The sequence below is a fragment of the Pelobates fuscus genome, chromosome 1, assembly GCF_036172605.1.
Source record: "Pelobates fuscus isolate aPelFus1 chromosome 1, aPelFus1.pri, whole genome shotgun sequence".
Lineage (NCBI taxonomy): Eukaryota > Metazoa > Chordata > Amphibia > Anura > Pelobatidae > Pelobates > Pelobates fuscus.
In genome coordinates, this window is record NC_086317.1 from 76,986,059 (window position 1) to 77,009,880 (window position 23,822).

The following is a 23,822-nucleotide window of genomic DNA, read 5'->3' on the forward strand; positions in this document are numbered from 1 at the left end:
GAAGGCCAACTGGAAAGCACTGAGATGAGTACCTCTATCTTCTGATAATATTGAGCTAGGTTTGTGCAGGGCATTTATCTTTTATTTCTGTGTGTGTGTCTGTACCTTTTTTTGCAGTTGAATCTTCCTTCCATGGATAAAAGATGGGAATTCAAGGATCTTATATCATGCATAAAAAGTTTAAATTGAGTGTTTTCACAGCACCGTAAAATATATCACTTTCAAATTATTGTTTTGAGTTTCCATGTGTTAAATTAACATATACTACAGAGGAAAATGTCACTGTGTACTTACTGTATGTGCCTATTACTTGGACATCAGAAACTTAATCCTGGATGTGAAGACACTTCCACAAGAGTGTAAATAACAATGTAATAGCGCCTGCTTTATTGTGTAATGGTGCTGTGCCTGTTTTCTGAATGAACTGAATTAGGTTTATGAAGATGTTAAGCATGAGTCATTTAACACATGCTCAAATTCACAGCTCTTGCTTCCTGATATAAATATGTACATGAGTAACAACTCATTGTGAAAACATTATATTTAGTTCATACAGAGAAGTGTAAAGGAACATGGTATTATAAATAGGTTTGTCACAAGACCATTTTCTTCATTAACTGTTTGTCACTAAAACTCCATCTATGAATGATAGTCCTTTTTTTAATTCTTTATTTTAGTAGTGCATTGCTGGTTTCACAAGTAAACAAGACATGTCAGAGAATAACATTACAGTGTGTCATAAAAGGGTATACTGTACATGTCAATAGTACTGCACTTTTTCTTTTTTAAAGTAAAATATAACATTACACAGTGCATGGGAAATTAACTTGACAGGGTATCTGACAAATAGGCTTGACCTACACACTGGTAGAGATTATAACGAAAAGGCTAGTGCAGATCCACATCATCTTAATACAGATTAGTTATGTCGGCTCCCTCTGTATAAGGCAGATAATCTCAATAATAGGGGCCCAGTGTGGGCATACATGACTGGAGAAAACTAAAGCTTAATATGTGAGTGTAAGGAACATGCACACATCGAATATCACATTGAAGCAAGATTCGGCCACAAGCTAGTCGAACAGGCCCAGCTCAAGAACAGTTTTGGGGAATGTAAGTCCCAGGAGCAGTCAATCACCCTATTCCAAGCCTTAGGGCTTGATGTAATAGCTCAGAGTGTGGGCCGTGCAGAAGCCTCAGCTGGGTATCGCTTTGCCATGTGTTAGCTGCCATGATCTGATCTTCGTCTCTCCAGTCCCATATGGAGATGCAGGGCCATGAGTGGCCAACAGGTGTAGCAACTTGATGCTGCTTTTTGCGCCTGTCATCTTGGTGACCGCGCCAGACTGTCGGAGGGCCACTCTTTCGCTTTCTCAAGCCTGGAGAACTCCTTCCTCTCCTGCCTAGTTTCCAAAAGACAGCAGTCAGGTTCGCCATAGGAGCTCTTGCTGGTTGGCTATGATGGAGAGAGGAGGGCTGCCACTGTGATTTCGCCCTGCTGGTGTCAATTTCCAGATTCCCCTGTAGTCACAGCCAGAACTTAGCACAGAGCTGGTCAAAAATGGTTAAGAGATCATTACAAGATTGTGGCAGGTCAGCATGGTTCTCTGGGACCGTCGCAATGCAGGCAGCCGCCATCTTGAGGAGGTAGAGTTTCAGGAATCAGTTGTGTCTGTGCCCGAGCAACGGAGCTCTGAAGAGTAAAGCCAGGTAAGGATTACTGTTGTGGTGGACCGGGAAAACCCCCACCGGTCCGGAAAGGTGAGGGGGAGAATGTGTCAGGCCAGACAAGGCTTTGAGGCCGGGAGATCGACCGCTTCACCCACCTCGTGCCAGTTACCAGGCCTCAACACATATCAGCCGCTGTGGGTGCATCAAGAGAGGCAACAATGTCCAAGCTCCAGCTCCCACAAGAGCCTTAAGGAGCAGGGTGAGTAAAAATCCTGTCAGTCCGGCTACTTATTGCAACTATGACGCTGGATGTATACACGGAGCTCCTGTGCGACTGCTCCGCATGGCGGTCAAGCTCCCCCCCCCGATTGTCCTTTTTTTACTAACCGCAATATGAGATGGGCATAGAATGGCAAACAAAACACATATCCACCTCTTCCTTCATTCTGCTTATTGACTGCATTTAACAAATATTAAAGACCGTAACAAATATTAAAGGCACATCAAGGTGCCTTACTCACTGGGAGGCTAATAGGAAGGTCCAAATGAGATGGTATCTGGTTCCTAAATGATTGGTTCATGCGTTCCCCTCAGCATGTCCACTCTGCTGGAGGTGCAATAAATATATAGGATCTACTGTTGATCTTTTGGCAACAGATTCAAGCCACACGACCTCCAGCGTCAGATTTTATCAATGCTTTCCAATGGAGTGGTCTAATGCATGTGGGCAGAGCCTGACCCAGCGCCGAGGGACATTGGCCCTGGATTCAGATAAGTGGCTAAAGGGGTTTTACTTTGTTTTCCTGGCACTACAGGATCCCTTTAATTATTACTTTGTATTTTATTAGTATTGCTTATTTTTGTTCTTCTTCATACTTGATGGATATATGGTACGTTTGAACAATAACAGCTATATACTAGGTCCTATGATATACTTGAATATGAGAAAAAACTCTAAATATATCCTTCCTGATAAGATTCTCTGCTAATTATTGCAACTATCATTTAATTTGTGAAAGTTATTTTTACTCCCCACGTGGAGAAAAGGGAAGCATATTAATGCATCATCATCTACAGATATTTGCCTTTGCTCTTCAATTCTTAATTATTTGAACACTTCTAGGTTCCCCTAATAGTCTCCTCTTTTGGAAAACCATTTGATGCAAAAGTTCTCTGTACGGGCATAAAAATGAAAGCATGTAGATGATTAATTATTATTACATTTATTTGCACTGAATGAAGCATGCCTAGGCAGTTCTACAAATAATGCTTTTTCTACAAGGAGAGGTAAATATTGCCTTAGTAGAAGAGAAAATGTTAAAAACATATTCTAGTCCTTGGTGATCACCAGAATTATCTGCCATGGTTTTACAGTTTTATCCAGACCGAGCCACACCCTTTCAAGTACTTGGTGACATTCTTGATAGAAACACAAGGGAGTCAGTTCAGGAAAATGCCCAAAATGTATTAAACAAAACAGGTTTTATAATAACACGCAATAGGAAGAGTCTAAGGGGAGTTCCATTAATTACCAATAAAATATTGACAACTAATAACTAATAGCATGGAGAGCTTGTGCAAGCAACATGGTGCAAGCATGTAACAAATCATCTATCCACAACTTATCTATTGGGCATTGCTAGGTGTAGACTTCTTACAGAAGGAGTGTGTAGGGGTTGTGTCTTCGTAGAATAGGAGAGAACAAAACTACGTAGGTGACGTCCTAGCATGTTCAGGTGCAAAACTACATGTGTGACGTCCTTACTATGTACAAGGCTGTTAGTTTTATGATTCAGCAGAACAGAAATTAACACTATCAGAAAAAATAAATGTCATTAGGTCTATTACGTAATTATCTTAATGGAAAGCATCATTCTTCCCATAAATACTCACTACATCTCCTGAAAAAATCCCACCATCACACTCTGTACATCCGTATTCACTCTGATGGGATATAGTGCAAAGTATTTGGATCTGCTATTGTCTTATAACTGCCACATATATCAGAGACCAAACAAATAAGACTCACCTGTCATGGACACAGCCGCAGCTGGTGGGAATATCATACGGCGAGCTGCCTGTGGAGCAGGAGAGACAGGAAGATCCCCGGCTGCAGAATTCATTAAGCTGCCAGGGTAAAAGATTAGCACCGAAACCTTGCATCTCTATCACATCGCTGGATTCTGGAGAGACATATCAATCAATCACTTTATGAAACAAGCTTTTGTGTTGCTTCATTCTGTTTTCACTCTGTGTTCATAAAAACCCTTGCAAAAGGAAAATATGCCTCGGTTTGTTGTTTCAGCCAGTGTTAGCATACATTCTGCCTGTCTTTAAGAATAAACAACAGTAACGTTTCGACTGTGTCTTTATCAAGCAAACACACACACACAGTAGAAACGTTGCTATTTTGCCAATAAAGGGATTTCATCTTTTCATAAGAAGAAGTGCTGGACATCTTTATTGTTTATTCTTTGATACTTAACCGGGATGGAGGAACTGGAGTCATTGCACCCTTATAAAAAATAAAAGTGAGTGCTCTCTCACACCATTGTTATTTAGAGTTTATATCTTCATTTATAATTTCAATATTACTGATACTGTATCCATTCTTCATAAGCTCATCATCAAGACAACTCCTTCTGTGTTCACCAACAAGCATCTTTAACACACCTGTTAATAATGTACAGATTAACCCTACAACATAGAAAAGGTCCTTTCAAATCTACAGTATGGCACCAGGACATAATGACAAATGACAAAACTCCATACTTGACAGGCTCTTTCTGTATGAAGGAAGTGAGATCTCGTTCTTAAGTGGGATAAGAAGCAGAATTTCAAAGTGAAGATGAACACGACAAAGAGATGAATAGTCAGTTGACAACATTAAATTATTTCTCTGTAAGGCACGGCATAACATAATTTACAAATACTGTAATGAAACGTCTTTTGAGGTGACAGATAAACCCAATTCATGAGTCCCTACAAAGAAACTCTATCAGAAACAAAAGTCCTCTACTCCCTTCTGGGCACTGTGAGCAAACATGGAGACTATCTAAAACTGCTCTGCTAAGGCTTATGTGAACATTTTGATAAAATAGTTCCCTAAATACGTAATACAAGCCTGATAACGTCATTACAATTCGGTGTGCAAAAAGATAAACTCATGTTTTTAAATACAGTTATAACTGATGAATAAAGATTCCTGGTGGACAAAAATATATATAAAAAAAGTCTATGATACAAAACTAATACAGTTTCAATGGTTCATTGATTTTATACACATGCAGAATAAAGCAGGGTTAATTGTTAAGTGAGCTGGTCTAAATGTGAGGTAAATATTAATATAATGTATAGTTTTAGCAGTTTAAATAAATTCTAATGGCTTTATAGGGACTATATTATCCATAACATATGAAGATGGCAATGTCCCCTTCAGGTAGGGAGCCATGAAGCTGTTAAGACTGCTATATAAACCCTACAAATTGAATGACCAGGCTTTGGAGTTAAATAGCTGTGTCCGGTCTTAAAATGTCATAGTACTCTCCTGCTGGGGCCCATTTGCTAGATGATGTCATCAGAGAAGATATTACCCAGCATACTCTTAATATCGCAAGGTCTAGACTTACCATTCAAGTCTGATAGATATATTAGTAGTTACTATAAATAAAATCCATTATCTGGACAATAATGCTGAGCGTTATATCCCATGCTTTCTTATTTCGTTATTATTTATTGCACTAATTTGCCACACCTTGTAGATACTATTAATTTGCTTTAGGTTGATATAACTTGATTAGAATTTAGGGGTAAGATAAAATACCCAATAGACGATACCCCAAGACAAGCAGTGGAGAGTCTTGGTGATAGCAGTAATTGCTGATAACCTGGAATGATGTAGGTAGTATCTGGGGTTAATTTGGGGATTATATGCTCTGGTAGCAAACAGGGATAAAGCAGCCACAAGCCTTAGACGTTTAACCTTTCCTGCCTGCACACTCCCTACCAGCAGAGCATCATACACCTTTGTCTGTGACAACCCACATATGTAACATGTATAACCTGGCAACAATTCCAGCATTAGTGGAATCAGTCATGAGGTGAACTACATTCTACAGATATTAATGGATGCCAATGCAGCAAAATAAATCAGTCTACTTAATACCTATACTACAGAAATGTTAAGCCCAATGGACACAGTTTTAAATGCAATAGGCCATATTTTTTCCATGTCGATGTGCGTGTGTGCGTGTGTGTGCGTGTGGTCAGATCATATTTCCATGTTTTCAAATCTCGTTCTGATTGGTGACACTCCTAGACAACAGATTCCGCTATTAATTCAGTCCTGATGATATTATGTCTCAAGAGTGACTGAAAAGTCAGATGGTACAAGTCAGTTTTCCAGTCTCCATTACGAGCATACCTTTACTAGGAAAGGGGCTGAAGACAACATCCCCAAAGAGCAACTGTTACTTGGGAGTGTAATTCCCACAAAATTCAGGTAGACCAGGTCCTGCTACTGCCTTAAATTTAGAATGACTTTAGACCTAACCCTGGCCTAACTTTAAAATAGTGAAATTATACATATCCTAAGATTAGTGTTAGTTACACTCCTAGGAAGCAGCTACTATTCGCAACTCCTGACACTTCAATTTAGCCATCTCCCAATGCTGATGTTATGGGAGAGGAGCGGAGGAGGTAGAAACAGTGGAATTCTGTTTCGAACTCCGTTGCGTATGTATATCACTATTGGAAGAAGGGCAGAATATACAGCATTAGCTGCAAAGTGGTATAAATCTTAGGCAGACTAGAACATAAATGTACTGGTATTGTCCTATGGTTAAAGGAAACCCTAGCTGTAACTTCAACCTTTAAATCTAATTAAATTTTTTTTTAAAAGATGCATGATGCTGAAGTATCGATTATTGGGGAAATAAGAACATTCATTTACCCTTCCTATTTACACAAAAAAAATGTACAGTGCAATTACAAATGAAACTGTAAAGTAAGTATCTCACAATTCAATAGAACTTTAAATTAACAGCTTCTGGCACAGATTACACATTCAATTAAAACGAGATTTTAGTAAAATTCGGCCTTTCAGCTCTCCCATGACATGAATTAAGTATTTTAAACGCTTGAAATGTACGTCAGAAAGAACAGCGCTTGACCACTTCAGAGCAGAGGATTCGATATTATTCCAGCCTTTCAGCTCTGAATTGATGTAGGCTCCTTTCTGTGAAAAGCTTCCCATTAGAAGGAAAATAATTTAATTTTTTGTTATTTTTTAAAGCAGAATTTACGTGCATGAAAAAAATGCAACAAACATGTGCAATGTAGGAATTCTTATTTGATTCATGCACTTCAACCCAAGTACCAGATGCAATGAGAAAATTAAATTTGGTAACAAGCACCAACCACCACAGTAAAAGCAATAATGGAGGGAGCACCAAATTGACCCCGTTCCCTTAAAAGGCATGTTTAAATAAAAAATAAAAGTATAATGTTGTTACCAACACAGTATTATTGTTTTATTACTTCAATAAGAATTATGCTCCTGGGATGGGAGACTGAGGTGCCTTATTGAACTACAACTCACATGATGTTAGCCAGCCAACAAATGCCTCGATTAAATATTTTTGGGATAAGATTTTCAAATGATTTCATATTTTTGGATCAACGATGAAAACAATTTTTTCGATATATTAAAATATCAAAAATATATAATGTATAAAAAAATCTATATATAATAAATGATCAAAATACTACAAATTTAAACTATTTTTCATATTATTATATCACTTTAAAAATGTATCCAAAATTATTAACTAGCCTAAAAATATTGTCAAACAATTGAGGCCAGAGATAGATACTATGGAACTTGTAATCCAAAAGGAATTTAAAGACCTCAGTTTTCCAGATGAGCAAAACATCCTACACTTTGGTCAGTAAATAGAGAAGTATGACCCCTAGGGAAGGGGGTTATCATTTGTATTGCTCTTTAAATGCAAATGTCAGAAGGGAAGGGATTAAGTATGGCAGGCAAAAATTAACAGCGATATAAAAACATGCTAACAGATTTGCATTACAAAAAAATAAAAAAAATAAACAAAAATGCAAGGAAAGCCAAATGTTAATGAAAAAATGCTTTTCACCTTAATTCTTCAGGGAGGAAGCTGGATGGCCAAAATTTTATTGCAGCATATTATTGCATAAGTTATATAATATGTGTGTATTAAACAAGGAATTTCCCCTCCACGTTCTACAATTCTTTGGAGTTGGTAAATGTTTTAAAAGTTTTCATGGGCCCAAAAAAAATGTAATAAAAAAATAAAAACCACATGGAAAAAAAATAAAATAAATAAGAACAAAAAAGTTACAAAATGGAAATCAGAACCCCACAGAACCTAAAGATCCAGATGGAAGGTGCCGGAGTCGTTGAAGAATTATAAGTGAACAGCATCTTCATTATTTTGTTCCATTCATCATTATTTTGGATAGCTGCAAGATTGGCCACATGCAAAGGTCGGGCATGTTGCAAATAACAGCAGACAGGGGCAAGCAAACCCTGGAAACAACCGTGATGTCATTATCGGGAGGCAGGGCACAGTGTACAAATTATGAATTATTAATACAACTTCAGTGACCAAAGCCAACATTAAAAATGTGTTAACATGTAGTCTTATATGGAACAGAAGTGATGTTTTGCTCCTTACGGTAATCTTTAGGATAATTAAAAAAACTACAGAAAATGGGAGTTCAATCACAAAAATATGGGATGGAGTGATTGTAAGATGAGCACATTTTGGTTTAGTCTGCTTGCTGGATAAAATAGGACTAATATTCCCTTATTATACTTGCTTGCATAACTGTATTCCCACAAAAACAATATTTGATGAATTCCCAATATACACAACCAGATTAGTTTCAAGGTTGAAATGGATATTGTTTTTCAATGTTAAAATTACCTCCCTATGACAATGTAAAAACTTGTTTTAATTTTTACTTAAATATTGCAATCCCACTGATTCTTTTACTCGTCCTTAAAAAGTATCTAAATTCAGTCATATGTTCCAAAAATGCACTTTATTTACACTAGCATAACAGTTTTGTTTTATTATTAAGGAAAACATTTTAGATCCCCTAAATAAATAGGATACCTTTTAGTTTCCATTGGGATGAAAAACAAAACCCTAGGTATGTATATGTATAATACAACTTCTTTTTTTCACACATATCTATGGAAACTCAGAAGACTTTATTATGCACTTTGAGGTTTTACTTAATCAACATCTGATCCTCATTGCTCTTGTTTTACCGACCTCAAAAGCATTAGATGACATTCTCATGCCGTGATGCTAAAGCTCGAACAGACACTACATTTGCTACTCTAACCATTTGAGCTATCACAGTAGCTGAAGGTCATGTCTAATTTGTGTAGACTCAGATGTTCACAAGATGTGTGTACTGAAGGGTCAGGAATCAAGATACTTGTAACATAAAGATCATCAGTTAGATAAAAAAAAAAAAAAGCATAAAATCAGAAATTGAATATATCAAGGGGAAATTCACATTCTCTCTTAGGAAACAATGATTTGTGTTTTGGATACAAAACTAAGTACCGTATATACTCGAGTATAAGTCGACCCAAATATAAGCCGAGGCCCCTAATTTTACCCCAAAAAACTGGGAAAACTTATTGACTTGAGTATAAGACTAGGGTGGGAAATGCAGCAGCTACTGGTAAATTTCGAAATAAAATTAGATCCTAAAAAATTATATTAATTGAATATTTATTTACAGTGTGTGTGTATGAATGCAGTGTGCGTGTATGAGTGCAGTGTGTGTGTATGAGTGCAGAGTGTGTGTATGAGTGCAGTGTGTGTGTATGAATGCAGTGTGTGTATGAGTGCAGTGTGTGTATGAGTGCAGTGTGTGTGTGAATGCAGTGTGTGTATGAATGCAGTGTGTGTATGAGTGCAGTGTGTGTGTATGAGTGCAGTGTGTGTATGAATGCAGTGTGTGTATGAGTGCAGTGTGTATGAGTGCAGTGTGTGTGTGTATGAGTGCAGTGTGTATGAGTGCAGTGTGTGTGTATGAGTGCAGTGTGTGTGTATGAATGCAGTGTGTGTGTATGAGTGCAGTGTGTGTGTGAATGCAGTGTGTGTGTATGAGTGCAGTGTGTATGAATGCAGTGTGTGTGTATGAGTGCAGTGTGTATGAGTGCAGTGTGTGTGTATGAGTGCAGTGTGTGTGTGTATGAATGCAGTGTGTGTGTGTGATGCAGAGTGTGATGCAGAGCCTTGGTGGGGGGTGGGCATTTTTATTATTTTTTTTATTATTATTTTAATATTAATAGTTTTTTTGTTATATTATTTTTTTTTTAATTATTATTTTTTATTTTATTTTATTATTTTATTATTATTAATATTTTTTTTCGTCCCCCCTCCCTGCTTGATACATGGCAGGGAGGGGGGCTCTCACTCCCTGGTGGTCCAGCGGATGGGCACTGTGTAGGAGGGGACTGGCAGAGAGCTCTTACTTACCTTTCCTGCAGCTCCTGTCAGCTCCCTCCTCCTCCGCGCCGGTCCATTCAGCACCTCTGTCAGCTCACACTGTAAGTCTCGCGAGAGCCGCACTATGACCCCGCGGCTCTAGCGAGACTTACAGTGGGAGCTGACAGAGGTGCTGAACGGACCGGCGCGGAGGAGGAGGGAGCTGACAGGAGCTGCAGGAGAGGTAAGTAAGAGCTCTGCAGCCCCCACAGCCCCCTGTCTGTATTATGGCAATGTAAGTTGCCATAATACAGACAGTGACTCGAGTATAAGACGAGTTGGGGTTTTTCAGCACATTTTTTACTCGAGTATATACGGTAACTATGCTTTAAGAAATAAAAGGGAAGAGGTTGTGACCACTGGTGTACTTAAACTTTTGAATTATACTTCAAACTTTTAAATGCTTCTTTTTTCAATTCTATATAGTAGGCTTTTTAAATTATAATTTGCATGCATTACTTAAGTTCATAAGTTCTTCTTTCTAGTAGGTTAGTTTGACTGCCTTATACCCCACATGGCAAAATGTATGTGGACATCTGCATGTTAAACAACTCAATCCAAAAGCACGATCATTATTATCCCATCCAGTAAAAGGTCAACTATATATTTTGAAACATTGCTGCTGGGATTTATTTTTAATTACAGGTACTCCTCACTTACCGGACAAATTGGTTGGTAAGTGAGGAGTTAAGCGATTCCCTGCTCTGGTGTGCTTGTCTAAGTTCTGAGAAATTTCTTCGAACATAGACTAACGCACTAAAGCAGAGAATCCCTCTAATCTTTGTTCGGGCAAATTTCCCCGAGCACAGATTAGAGGGATCCCCTGCTCTGCTGCATTCGTCTATGTTCGGGGAAAAGTCCCCAAACATAGACGAACGCAGCAGATCAGGGAATCCCCTTAATTCAATTGATGGCTCGCACTTACCACCCCGCGAGAGAGCTTGTTATAAGTGCAAGCCGTCGTAAAACAGGTAGGTCGCAAAACGAGGACCATATTATTGACCAGGTCGCCTCATTTTTAAGATCCTAAAAATAATCTGGCTGTAAAGATTGTTTTGGGGGAAAGAGGACTGGGACCTTGTACGGTCAGTTAACATCTATAGTGACTAATTTGTACTGGATGCAATGTAAAAATGAAAAACAATGTACCTTCACTAAGGTGTATTTCCAGACTCATTAGTCCTCCTAATTAAGCTTTACAGTTGCCACCTTACAGTCAGGCAGGTTGTGTTTATCTGACATACTCCAAACTCAGAGTCATCCATTGATTGACAGATGGTAGACATGATTTATCACTCATGATTCATGGATTCAGACTCCAATGATAGCAAGATGCACATCATCGTACTTGATGCTTGTCACTGTGAATGGCAATCGTAGCCTTGTACATGACTGCATGACCAGAGGAACCCATGTCAATCAGATGTGCTGATGTTCTTGTGCTGATTTTAAACTCATCTCAGCAATAAATGTGCAGAAAGGGTGAATAATAATAACAGGCTGTCCACATATATTTAGCCATGTAGTTTATGATGAAATGCTATTTAATGCTATGTTAGGTTTTGGATCATGTAGCCATGTTAACCATTTAATGATCAGGATTAGCAAATACTTTATTACATGTCAAAATCCCTATGAGTTTATTGTTCCTAAAAGACTAATCATACAGACAGCTATTTCACAAGCTTCTGAGTTAAATCACTATCTAATTTGACTACTGACTTTTATACATTGCTACATTATTAATTTGAGATAAATAAATCACGGGGTTAACTATGTCCATTATATGGACAAATCAGCAGTACAAAAACCTGGTAAAATAAACTTCAAACTTGTGTGAAAATTGCTATATAAATTAATAAATTCCTATCAAATCATGGCAATCCTTTGGTTTGGTAGCCAGTTTCCAACCATTACCAAATATGCTCTAGTTTTGTCAGGTTGCCACTGGTTTGACCCAAATTGTACTCTTTTTACTAATGTTGACCCCCTACATCTGTGCAACAAAACTTGCCTTTAACTGACCTTTTGGTTTATATTAAATTATAATAAAGAACAATTATGCCAGAAAAGTCTAAAGTAATTAGACACACCATTGTAACCCAGGTTTTTAAGGAACACGTTAAAGGGACACTATAGTCCCCTGAACAACTTCAGCTTAATGAGGTTGTTCAGGTGAGAACTATAGCTCCCTGCAGCCTCTCTCATGTAAACACTGTATTTTCCGAGAAAATACAGTGTTTACATTGAAAGCTAGGAACACCTCCAGTTGCAGTCACTCAGAGTGAACCAGAGGGACTTCTGAGTTGATGGAGGCATAATATGCCTCCATCCACTCAGATCTGCTGTGCATGAGCATCCTGTGATTCAGTGTCTCCTCCCACTGCATGCAGACACTGAACTTTCCTCATAGAGATTCATTGATTCAATTCATCTCTATGAGGAGATGCTGATTGGCCAGGGCTGTGTTTGAATTGGGCTGGCTCTGCCCCTGATCTGCCTCCTTGTCAGTCTCAGCCAATCCTATGTGGAAGCACTGTGATTGGATCAGGCTATCACATGTCAGCAGACTGCTTGTTTTTCCTTAGTCTAACAGCATGCAGAGTTACAGCTTCTGGCTTGAATACAGTAACATCTTTACTATATTTATGGAGGCATGAGGGGCCCAGGGGGGCTAGATGGTCGTGTTAACACTATAGGGTCAGGAATACATGTAGTTGCACTGGTGACTATAGTGTCCCTTTAAGTAACCTAAATGAATTTTCTAAAATATTTCAGTGCTTTAAGGTCTATCAACAGTTACAAGAAGTGAGCTATAATTTAAATAGCAATTAGCCCATGAACTTTGGCAGATAAATGACATTCCATGTTTGACAAACAGTATAGTTCTTTAAGTTTAATGAATTGACATATAAATAGTTAATGGTTAAATAAAGTTGATAGAGATATTGTAGGTGGATGCCGAAGAGAATATTTAACAAACTTCGGGATTAAACTGGCTCAAAGCAATTAAACTAAATTTGTGAACTGGAAATACTATTCTGTCAGAGGGATTGCTTTTGTATCAAGCACAGATTGTGCAGCAACAGCCATATTACACTAAAGGGCAGTAAAATTAAGCATAAGAAATAGCTGGCAATATCATTAGTGGATATATGTTTATGTTATAAAAATGTGACACTAATAAAAATGCAAACAAACAAAAAAAAAATGTATGTTGTGGTTTGTTTATTCGTATAGCAAACAGCAGATTTCCATGATCCATTGTAAAATATCTAATATTGTTTTTAAAATTTTCAAAAATAATGTCAAAAAAGAAAGATACAAAAATATTTAGAACAGAACACAAAATGCTTTCTTTTAGGAGCCAAGGAAATGGTGCATGTAAAAAAATATTTTTATTGCTCCAAAAAGTTTAGGGGGAAAATATTGTCCAGTAGGCTTGGCTACCTGACTCATTGGGATTCTCTTATACCAGAATTATATAAAAATGTTTGCACAAGCTAAGCCTTAATTACTTGTTTCAGAAAGATGTTTATAATGCTATTTCTAATAAAATCCTATTGTTCAGATAATCAGTACACCCCACTCTAGCTGAGCAGAATAAACCAATGGTGCTATCCAGTATTATCACAATCAGACTTAGGTGCGTCTTATAATGGCCCAATAATGCCACCACAGTTGTTTTTTGATCTGTTGACTGGGCATGTTGTCTCTATACAGCAAGACGCAGGGAGGTTTAAGAGGGAAGTTGGATAAAAACCTTTCATCGTTTTAGGAGCTGTGAGGTTCCGAGAGGAGATCATGGATAACATGAAGTGAAGCCTATCTTCTTCTTCCTCATCATCATCAAGAGACACGGAACGACTGGCAGCTAAGTGGTGGTAGTTAATAGTGACTGCTTAAAAGAAATAGTGAAGGAGGAGGGGAAGGAGTGCAACAGAAAAAAAATAAAAATAAATAACTTTAACGGTACATCCATTTATTAGAATCAACTCAAATAAAAAAAATCTTCACCCAAAACTTTCTTTACTTTTACTTTTTGAGCGCCATGTAACTGGCAATTAAAGACTTAATTTTGTTTCTTCTGTCCAAACAGCCAGAAAAATGGGTTATGTTTTATGTGTTTGTTAGCAGAGCACTTAGTAAAGATTAGCGAATTGGTAGAAAATGAGTACCTTTCTTTGTACTTCTCTTTGTATATTTACAGTTTACATTCCACAAACACATACTATTATTGTGACAGAGGTGGTCCTCACACTTACACCAGGTTAGGATCAAGTACAAGGTTATGGCAGGTGATGCTAGCCCAGCTCAGGTGAATCTTGTTGCTACTTTCCTGACCAGCTGCTCCTTGCTAAAGTGCCTGTTGCTACAGTTAGCAAGTAGCGTATGTTTACCAGCTGCTTCATTTTATAGCTATCAGCTGCCGCTACTAAAAAGCAGTTTCTAACTAGCAACTAATGACTCCCATTCTTCTCTGTGGGAGTGTCTAATCGCTACTTAGTGACTGGTTTCCAGTCTTGACGCTACTGTTTAATGGCTGTCCCAAATCATCAAAACAGAAACCACTTTTATGGTGCAAAGATGTAAACAATAGCTAAATCGCTATAGTGCCTATCGAAAAAAACATGTTAACTATATTGCATCACATTGAAACCATAAAGCACGTATCAAAGCTTATAACAAAGCAAGTGAGGCCAGAAATTTAATATAAAACATAAAATTATTCTTCCTATAAGTAAAATGCATTTATCATTTAAATGAACAATTTGCATATCAGAAATAAACCTAAAAAAAATAAATTACGTAGATATATACAGTGAGGGAAAAAGTATTTGATCCCCTGCTGATTTTGAACCTTTGTCCACTGACAAAGAAATGATCAGTCTATAATTTTAATGGTACGTGTATTTTCACAGTGAGAGACAGAATAACAAAAAAAAAAAAAAATACATAAAAACCCATGTCAAAAAAGTTAGAAATTGATTTGCATGTCAATAAGTGAAACAAGTATTTGATCCCATATCAATAAGCAAGATTTTCAGGCTCCCATGTGTCTTAAAGGGAGTGCTCCTAATCTCAGTTACCTGTATAAAAGACAACTGTCAATCAGATTCCAAACTCTCCACCATGGCCAAGACCAAAGAGCTGTCCAAGGATGTCAGGGACAAGATTGTAGACCTACACAAGGCTGGAATGGGCTACAAGACCAAGGTAACAACAGTTAGTGCCATTATTCGCAAATGGAAGAAATAAAAAATAACTGTCAGATTCCCTCGGTCTGGTGCTCCATGCACGATTTCACCTTGTGGAGTTTCAATGATCATGAGAATGGTGAGGAATCAGCCCAGAACTACAAGGGAGGATCTTGTTAATGATCTCAAGGCAGCTGGGACCATAGTCACCAAGAAAACAATTGGTAACACACTATGCCGTCAAGGACTGAAATCCTGCAGTGCCCGCAAGGTCCCCCTGCTCAAAAAAGAACATGAACAGGCCCGTCTGAAGTTTGCCAATGAACATCTGAATGATTAAAAGGAGAACTGGGTGAAGGTGTTGTGGTCAGATGAGACCAAAATTGAGCTCTTTGGCATTAACTCAACTCGCCGTGCTTGGAGGAGGAGGACTGCTGCCTATGACCCCAAGAACACCATCCCCACCGTCAAACATGTAGGTGGACACATTATGCTTTGGGGGTGTTTTTCTGCTAAGGGGATAGGACAACTGCACAGCATCAAAGAGACGATGGACGGGGCCATGTACTGTCAAATCTTAGGTGGCTTTCAGCCAGGGCAATGGGTCATGGATGGGTATTCCAGCATGACAATGACCCAAAACACACAGCCAAGGCAACAATGGAGTGGCTCAAGAAGAAGCACATTAAGGTCCTGGAGTGGCCTAGCCAGTCTCCAGACCTTAATCCCATAGAAAATCTGTGGAGGGAGCTGAAGGTTTGAGTTGCCAAACATCTGCTCGAAACCTTAATGATTTGGAGATGATATGCAAAGAGGAGTGGGACAAAATCCCTCCTGAGATGTGTGCAAACTTGGTGGCCAACTACAAGACACGCCTCACCTCTGTGATTGCCAACAAGGGTTTTGCCACCAAGTACTATGTCGAAGGGGTCAAATACTTATTTTACTCATTGACATGCAAATCAATTTAGAACTTTTTTGACATGCGTTTTTCTGGATTTTTTTTTGTTTTGTTATTCTGTCTCTCACTGTTAAAATACACCTACCATTAAAATGATAGACTGATCATTTCCTTGTCAGTGGGCAAAAGTTCAAAATCAGCAGAGGATCAAATACTTTTTTCTCTTACTGTATCTGGCATAGCACAAAATCACAATAATACATACTATACACTGTCCTATGTCCTGCTAAGGCCAATCATATGAGTGACGTACACATGCTCAGGGTGAGCATTTTAAATTGGTACGGTGGAGTTGTTATGGTGACAACTTATACAGTTTGTGTTTCTGTGCTTTACCAGCAAGCAGTTAATATGAAACTGGTCTGTATCTTTGCAATCAGATATTACTGGCGGTCAGCAAGTAAAAAAAAATCTTGACAAGTTTAAAAATGGATGTCTTTATACAGTTGGTGTTACCACCTATCGGCTGTTGTTAATAGAAAGAATTTCTAGTTACCTAGAAATCCATATTATTTACAAAATTGTAAATATAATAGAAATTCTCAAATCTTAAACATTTTGTGAAAGGTGAAATAGTTTAACTCAGTCCATAGGACTCATGATAATCGTAGTGAAGCAGTAGATGTTCTGGAGTACTCCTGCAATTGTGGACTATGTTAACATGATGGGAGCTTTGATCCACAACAGCTAGAGGATCATGTGATCAATAGTTTTGAAATACAAGAAAAGAAAACAAGCAGAGCAGAGAAGCTTTGAACAGTGTGAAATATTCTTTATAAAACACATTTATTTGTTGTATGTGGCTATCACATCTTACGCTAATTTATTATGTTACTTTAAATGAACACAAACATGTATTCCTAACACTACAGTGTTGGACTACCTATGTAGGTACCTGCCATTCCCTCAGATTGGAGATAAAAAGTAGATTTACTTACCTTTTCTCCATTGTCGATCCGGTCTCACTGTGGCTCCATGGTTGAGAACATCTATCTTGAGGATCTCAACCAATCAAATGCTTTCCCATAGGAAATTGTGCATGCACGATAAAATGTCACACTACACGAATCAGTATATCCTCAAAGAGATGCATTGAATCGATGTATCTCTAAGAGTAATGTTCAGCATCTCCATGCAGGGTGTGGAGATGCTGAACGTAGGTTTGGCACACAGTGCAGCACTGAAATAGGAAGCATCTCTAGTAGCCCTCTGAGTGACTGCACTTAGAGGTGTTACTAGGGACAGGCTATAGACACCAGAACTACAAGCTGTAGTGGTTATGGTGATTATAGTGTCCCTTTAAATCGAGCAGGAAAAAAGTCTGCTGCTACAGCCTCTTAGTGAAGGAAGCACTGGATGGGTAATACATTACAGAGATGGCAGCAAAATGCCACCTGCCTCAGAGTGCCACCAGGTCCAAAGGACTAAATATAATATCCATCGAATACTGATTGTTTTTTTAACATTATCTTTCTTAGTGTTTTGTTTTATTATAATTAGTTGAATAATTAGTTTTGCTACAAATGCCCATCCTTTCTTCCACTTTAGTTTGCATGATGTCAGCATTTTTTTCTGGGATTTGTAATTCAGTTTTCCAAGTTAGCCATGGAATAAATTATAAGTAAACTAATAGGGTATTGCCTATGCAATATGCTCAGCAGAACATTAGAGTGAGCATCCTGATTGGATTGAGTCACTTCTTGGTCTGGGTAATACTCAGTGCAAAATCTGCAAAAGCGTTTACAGTAAATGTAGGACATTTAAATGCATAGTTGCATCTCTTTTAATTTACTGTTTTTTTCATATAAACATTTTCATAATTAAAATTGCATTAATGTTCAATAACAGACAAAAAAAAGGTTTTGTATATATTGTACACATTATCTTTATAACAAAAACCTTAAATAAGAGAAATATCAATGTATTCTCCAGGTAAACTACCTGTAAGAAAGGCTGGGCCATCTCTAGACTCGAGTGTCCCTTTAACGACACTTGTTAGGTAGACACTACAACTGCCAAATAAATAGTGAGATGATTACATTGCAGACTGTTTACAGAAAGATAACAAATCCATCTAGCATACTTGCATTAACAGCATTTTCTATATCAGTAGTTTAAAACTAGTGTTCCCCAAGTCACCTTAAAGCCCTTTGGGGGATTATTTATCAAGGTAAATGCAGGTGATATTCTGGGGGCAACATTTAACAATTTACACCCAAAATAGCATCTATTGTTTATCCATGATAAATCTATCTCATTGAGAACTGGAAGATGTTGAATATGTATTTTTTTAAAATAATTATTAGCCCTGAGTTTGGGGTTCACATTTGGTAATTAAATAAAACTGGTTAGAAAATTTTGCATTACAAATGCTGACCTCTCCAGTATCTTTTAAAGGGTGCCTTGACCAAGACAGTTGGGAATTTCAAGTTGGGAATTTGTAACTTGTATCACCTATAAACTGATCAATTAGTCCAAATCAAGATCCTTTTAATCGACAAATCCGGCTATTAGATTCGTCCTGGAAATAAATTATTTCCTGGATGAATCAGTCTGCTCGAGTTTGGATTAAAAGGATTTTGATTCGGACGAATTGGTTAATTTGCAAAAGTAATTTTTGCTGAAGTCTAGAGAACCATTGCTCTAGATACAGGCATAGGCAACCTTTGGCTCTGCAGATGTTTTGGACTACACCTCCCATGATGCTTTGCCAGCATTATGTGTGTAAGAACATTATGGGGGATGTAGTCCACAACATCTGGAGAGCCGATGGTTGCCTACCCCTGCTCTAGAAGATTTATCAAGCACATACAAAACAGAAAGGAAATCATTCATCACACAATAAATGTACAATAGTTAATCAAAGATAAGAAAGATTTTGGAAATAATCCAAAATACAATTCAACATGTTAAACCAAGATTGAAACTGTTGCATTAAAAAATTAAATAAAACCTCTTTAAAAAAAAAAAAAATGACCACAGACAAATATCCCTTACAAAAAAAGATAAAAAATAGCTAGAAAAACATTTACATATTTCTAAATCACACTTTGACAATTTAGCTGAAAAAATATATTTAAAAAAATATCTTCTTCGAAAGACTGCTTTTTAGTTATACCTGGTTTTTAGAACAATTTGTGCACTTCCTATTAATTAATAACCTGACAAAGTGTGAATTTTTTAACATTGTTTAATATGAAATTTTTAGTTATATTACTACAAAAATAAAGGGGCTTATTCACCAAACACAGTGTTATCTACATATTTTCAAAATTAAGATCATAAAAGCCAAGTTAAAAACATATGCAGCTATGCTGAAAAGGAGATATTTTACAAATCATTATTTAATTAATGGACGTTAATATGAGTTGGTATGTAACTTGGCTAACCTAACATTACATAAACTTTGTACGACATGAATACTGAGTAAGGCAGCAAGAAAGATTGCTAGGCACTCAAAGTGTGAAAGCCACAGGCAGATTTATCGAAACAAAAAAGACAGCAAAGGTTCGACCTACTGAGAGGTCTTTTTGAAGCTAACACCACAAAGCAAACATAAGTGTATATATAGCAAACAATGCCAAGAAAAAGGTCAAACAATAATTCACTTATGTGAAGGTTAATAACAAGGATCAATAATTAGTACAAAATACACAGATCATATAAGATATAAATATATAAATACAATATACATAATCATACAATATATATATAATCTCATCAATAACTTACCCCTATGTGCCAAAGAAGGGAGAGACAGAACTTAATAAATAATTGAGGATAAATAAAAATAATGTTCAGAAAACATGTTAAAACGCTTGTCTGGGCATTTAAAAAATCATTTCTGGGTATTTGGAACGCAAGAAGGGCTACTGAAATGCAAAACAGGAACGCCCCTAATACAATAACAGTTTGTGTGATTCAACACAGGAACGGCACCTCTGGACGTGCGCACAGGCGCACGAACAAACTAAGGGATTATAAGTTAAACTAAACATAGTCACTGCATCCACCGGCCATCTGCCCAATAGGGCTCACTATGAGCAAGTATAAACCTGCAGCACACTAAATAACAGAAGACTGAGAACAAAAAGTAAGAAAAATAGACAAAGAAAAAGAGATACAAATAAAAATAAAAATAAAAAAGACAAGTTAATGATAAGAAATAATAAAGAATAATAGAATATAGGAAAAAGAAAAAAGGAAAAAATAATAAAATAAATTTCAAAATATTCCTTTTCCTCTATCTGACCACCATCTGCTGACTTTTGACATTGGCATACCTAAGACCCAATTGACACCACCGTCTGAACATCAGTCTCCGAGAAACCTCCAATGTCTTGACCTAGAGCATTTCTCCACTAATCTCCAAACTCTCCTATCTCAAACCTCACTTGTCCTAGTTCTGCAACCTCCTTCTATAATTCCATCCTCTCCTCTCAACTAGAGATCATGGCACCTTCTACATTTAGACACCGCAGGCGCCCCCAACAACAACCTTGGCACACAAAGCTGATACCTCCAAAAATGTTCCAGAACTGCTGAACGCTGTTGGAGAAAGTCTCACTGTGCATCTGACTTTCTCCACAATTAATTTATGCTGCACTCATACAGCTAGGCTCTTTAATCTGCAAAAGTTAGTTACTTCAATACCCTCATAACCACACTCTCCCATGAACCTAAAGGGCTATTTCACACATTTAACTCTCTTCTTCGCCCAATTGTTCCTCCTCCACCTACTAACTTGACCGCCTCAGACTTTGCAACTCACTTCACTGACAAGATCGCTACAATCAGGGAAGAGATCTCTAATTTTTCTTCTTCCCCTTACAATACTTCCCCTAACTTCACTCCCTCTGCTGTTCTATGTTCATTCGCTCCCGCTACATTGGAAAAGGTTTCTGCTCTGCTCCAGTAATATATTAAAAATAATCATAATGAAAATAGAAATATAATAACTAGAAAAGCTACAATTTCTGGGGAAATTGTGTGAAGTGTTCTTGCCTCCACCAGTAGTTTACAATTGGAGTGGGCGGGGTAACTGTTTATTATTTATTTATATAGCACATTTAATTGCAACGTTGTTGCCCAAAGTGCTTCACAGTTACATTAAAACATACATTTATAAAAACATTAGCAGGTGTGCAGGCCCTGTCTATGACATCACTTGCTGTTCCAGCCTGGCACAGGTCAGAGTATTTTGGCGGTTGCCATCTTCAAACGGTCGTATTTTAAAAACTATAAATCCTACAGCGAAGAGCTTTATATTGTGAGAATCACAAGACCCAGACCAACATTTTGATGCATAGTATGTCTCTGAAATATTAACAATGAAGGCACAGTCGCAGTTTAGAAATTTCCCTTCAAATTTAAACTGGCTAGAGTGGAGTTTCAATGAATGTCAATGGACGGCGTGAGTTGCAAACAAATGGTCATATTGTGAAAACAATCAGGACTATGGCTTAGCCGTAGACAATTCTAGAGGCAGCAGGGATAGCTGAACATTTTGATGTAAGATTTGTGTAGGTGGGCTTGAAAATAAGGGAGTGGTGGCAGTTTAGAAATCATGTCCTGATTTTTCAGCTTTTGCCAGCTCCCACTCTAGCTTTGAACGTTTTGCCATTCATTCCTATGGGACCAATTTTGCCTCAAGAACGACGATATTCCGTGAACCATTCGCGAAACGTTCCACAAAGTAATAGCACACCAATCGGCAACAATCCGCACGTTTTGGTATATTTTTGTCTATGTAGTGTAAAAACTGTGGGAGGAGTTAGGGTGGTAAATTTTGCTATAATAAGAATAATAATATATATGTGAGATAACATTAAGTGGTCTTGCTATGCAAGAACACTTAATAACAATGAAAAATGGATAGAAATAAATTTAAAATAATTTAAAAAATAATAAAAAAAATAAAAAAAAGTAATAAAAAATGAAAAATAAAATAAATAAAAATACTAAATAAATCATGAAAAATAAAAAATTTAAATTAAAAAATAAAGAAATAAAAAGCACAATAAAGAAACATTAAGAATATATAAAAAAATATAAATAAAAAAATCATAAATAAATAAGAAAAAGAGTGTCAATCTCCCACCAAAGCCCAAAAAGAGGCACAAACAAATATATCGTAGATCTAAAAATACATATATAAAAAATAATAACCATGTGATTATAAAAAATCATCAAAACACGATCAACATAAGTGAAATTAGCTGGCATAAAATGCATATACCGTATTTTTCGCTCCATAAGACGCACCACACCATAAGACGCATCTAGTTTTTAGAGGAGGAAACCCAGAAAAAAAAAATATTTTGAACAAACTATCCCATAGTGTTTTTTTACTATGGAAAAGTTTGTTCAGAATAATTTTTTTTCTCTCCTGTCCAATAGTGTTCCTTACCACCCACTCCCCTCTCCTGTCCCATAATGATCTTTAACCCCCCTCCCCTATCCCATAGTGATTTTTAACCCCCCCTTCCTCTGTCCCATAGTGATTATTAACCCATCCTCCCCTGTCCCATAGTGTTCTTTAACCCCCATCCCCTTGTCCAAGTGTTCTTTAACCCCCTCCTCCCCTTGTCCAATAGTGCTCTCACCCCATAGTGTTCCCCCCTCCCCTCTGCCCCTCCCCTCCCCTCCTCCCATAGTGTTCCCCCCCTCCCCTCCTCCCATAGTGTTATCCCCCTCATCCCATAGTGTTCCCCACTCCCCTCCTCCCATAGTGTTCCCCACTCCCCTCCTCCCATAGTGTTCTCCCCTCCCCTCCCCCCATAGTGTTCTCCCCCTCATCCCATAGTGTTCTCCCCCTCATCCCATAGTGTTCTCCCCCTCATCCCATAGTGTTCCCCCCTCCCCTCCTCCCATAGTGTTCTCCCCCCCTCCCATAGTGTTCCCCCCTCCCCTCCAGTGTTCTCCCCCTCCAATAGTGTTCTCCCCCTCCAATAGTGTTCCCCCCTCCCCTCCAATAGTGTTCTCCCCCCTCATCCCATAGTGTTCCCCCCCTCCTCTCCTCCCATAGTGTTCTCCCCCCTCATCCCATAGTGTTCCCCCTTCCTCTCCTCCCATAGTGTTCTCCCCCTCCCCTCCTCCCTCAGTGTTCCCCCCGCCCATAGTGTTCTCCCCCCTCATCCCCTCGTGTTCCCCCCTCCCCTCGTGTTTCCCCTCCCCTCGTGTTCCCCCCTCCCCTCCTCCCCTAGTGTTGCCCCCTCCACCCCTCCCATAGTGTTCCCCTCTCCCCTCCCCTTGTCCCATAGTGCACCCCCTCTCCCCTCCCCTTGTCCCGTAATTACTTACCTGTCTTGTAGCGTGGGCCGGCTTAACAACGCGCACCGCGGTACTGGAACTTCAATTTCAGGTTCCGGTTTCCGGCGGGACTGAAAGGAAGTGTGCACATTGAGTGCGCACTTCCTTTCAGTCCCGCCGGAAACC

At 38.1% G+C, this 23,822-nt stretch overlaps 1 protein-coding gene across 2 annotated transcripts in view; it reads right to left on the minus strand.

Moving 5' to 3' along the window:
- Window positions 1-23,822, minus strand: part of SGSM2 (small G protein signaling modulator 2) — a 373,891-nt gene that overhangs the window by 39,755 nt on the left and 310,314 nt on the right. The window contains exons 12-13 of one of the 2 annotated variants that reach the window (XM_063449885.1): window positions 13,990-14,124; window positions 3,701-3,854 (exon numbers count right to left, since the gene is read on the minus strand). In XM_063449885.1, the coding sequence (XP_063305955.1) occupies window positions 3,701-3,854; window positions 13,990-14,124 (289 nt within the window). The remainder of the gene's footprint in view (window positions 1-3,700; window positions 3,855-13,989; window positions 14,125-23,822) is intronic. The other variant, XM_063449878.1, reaches the window with a different exon arrangement.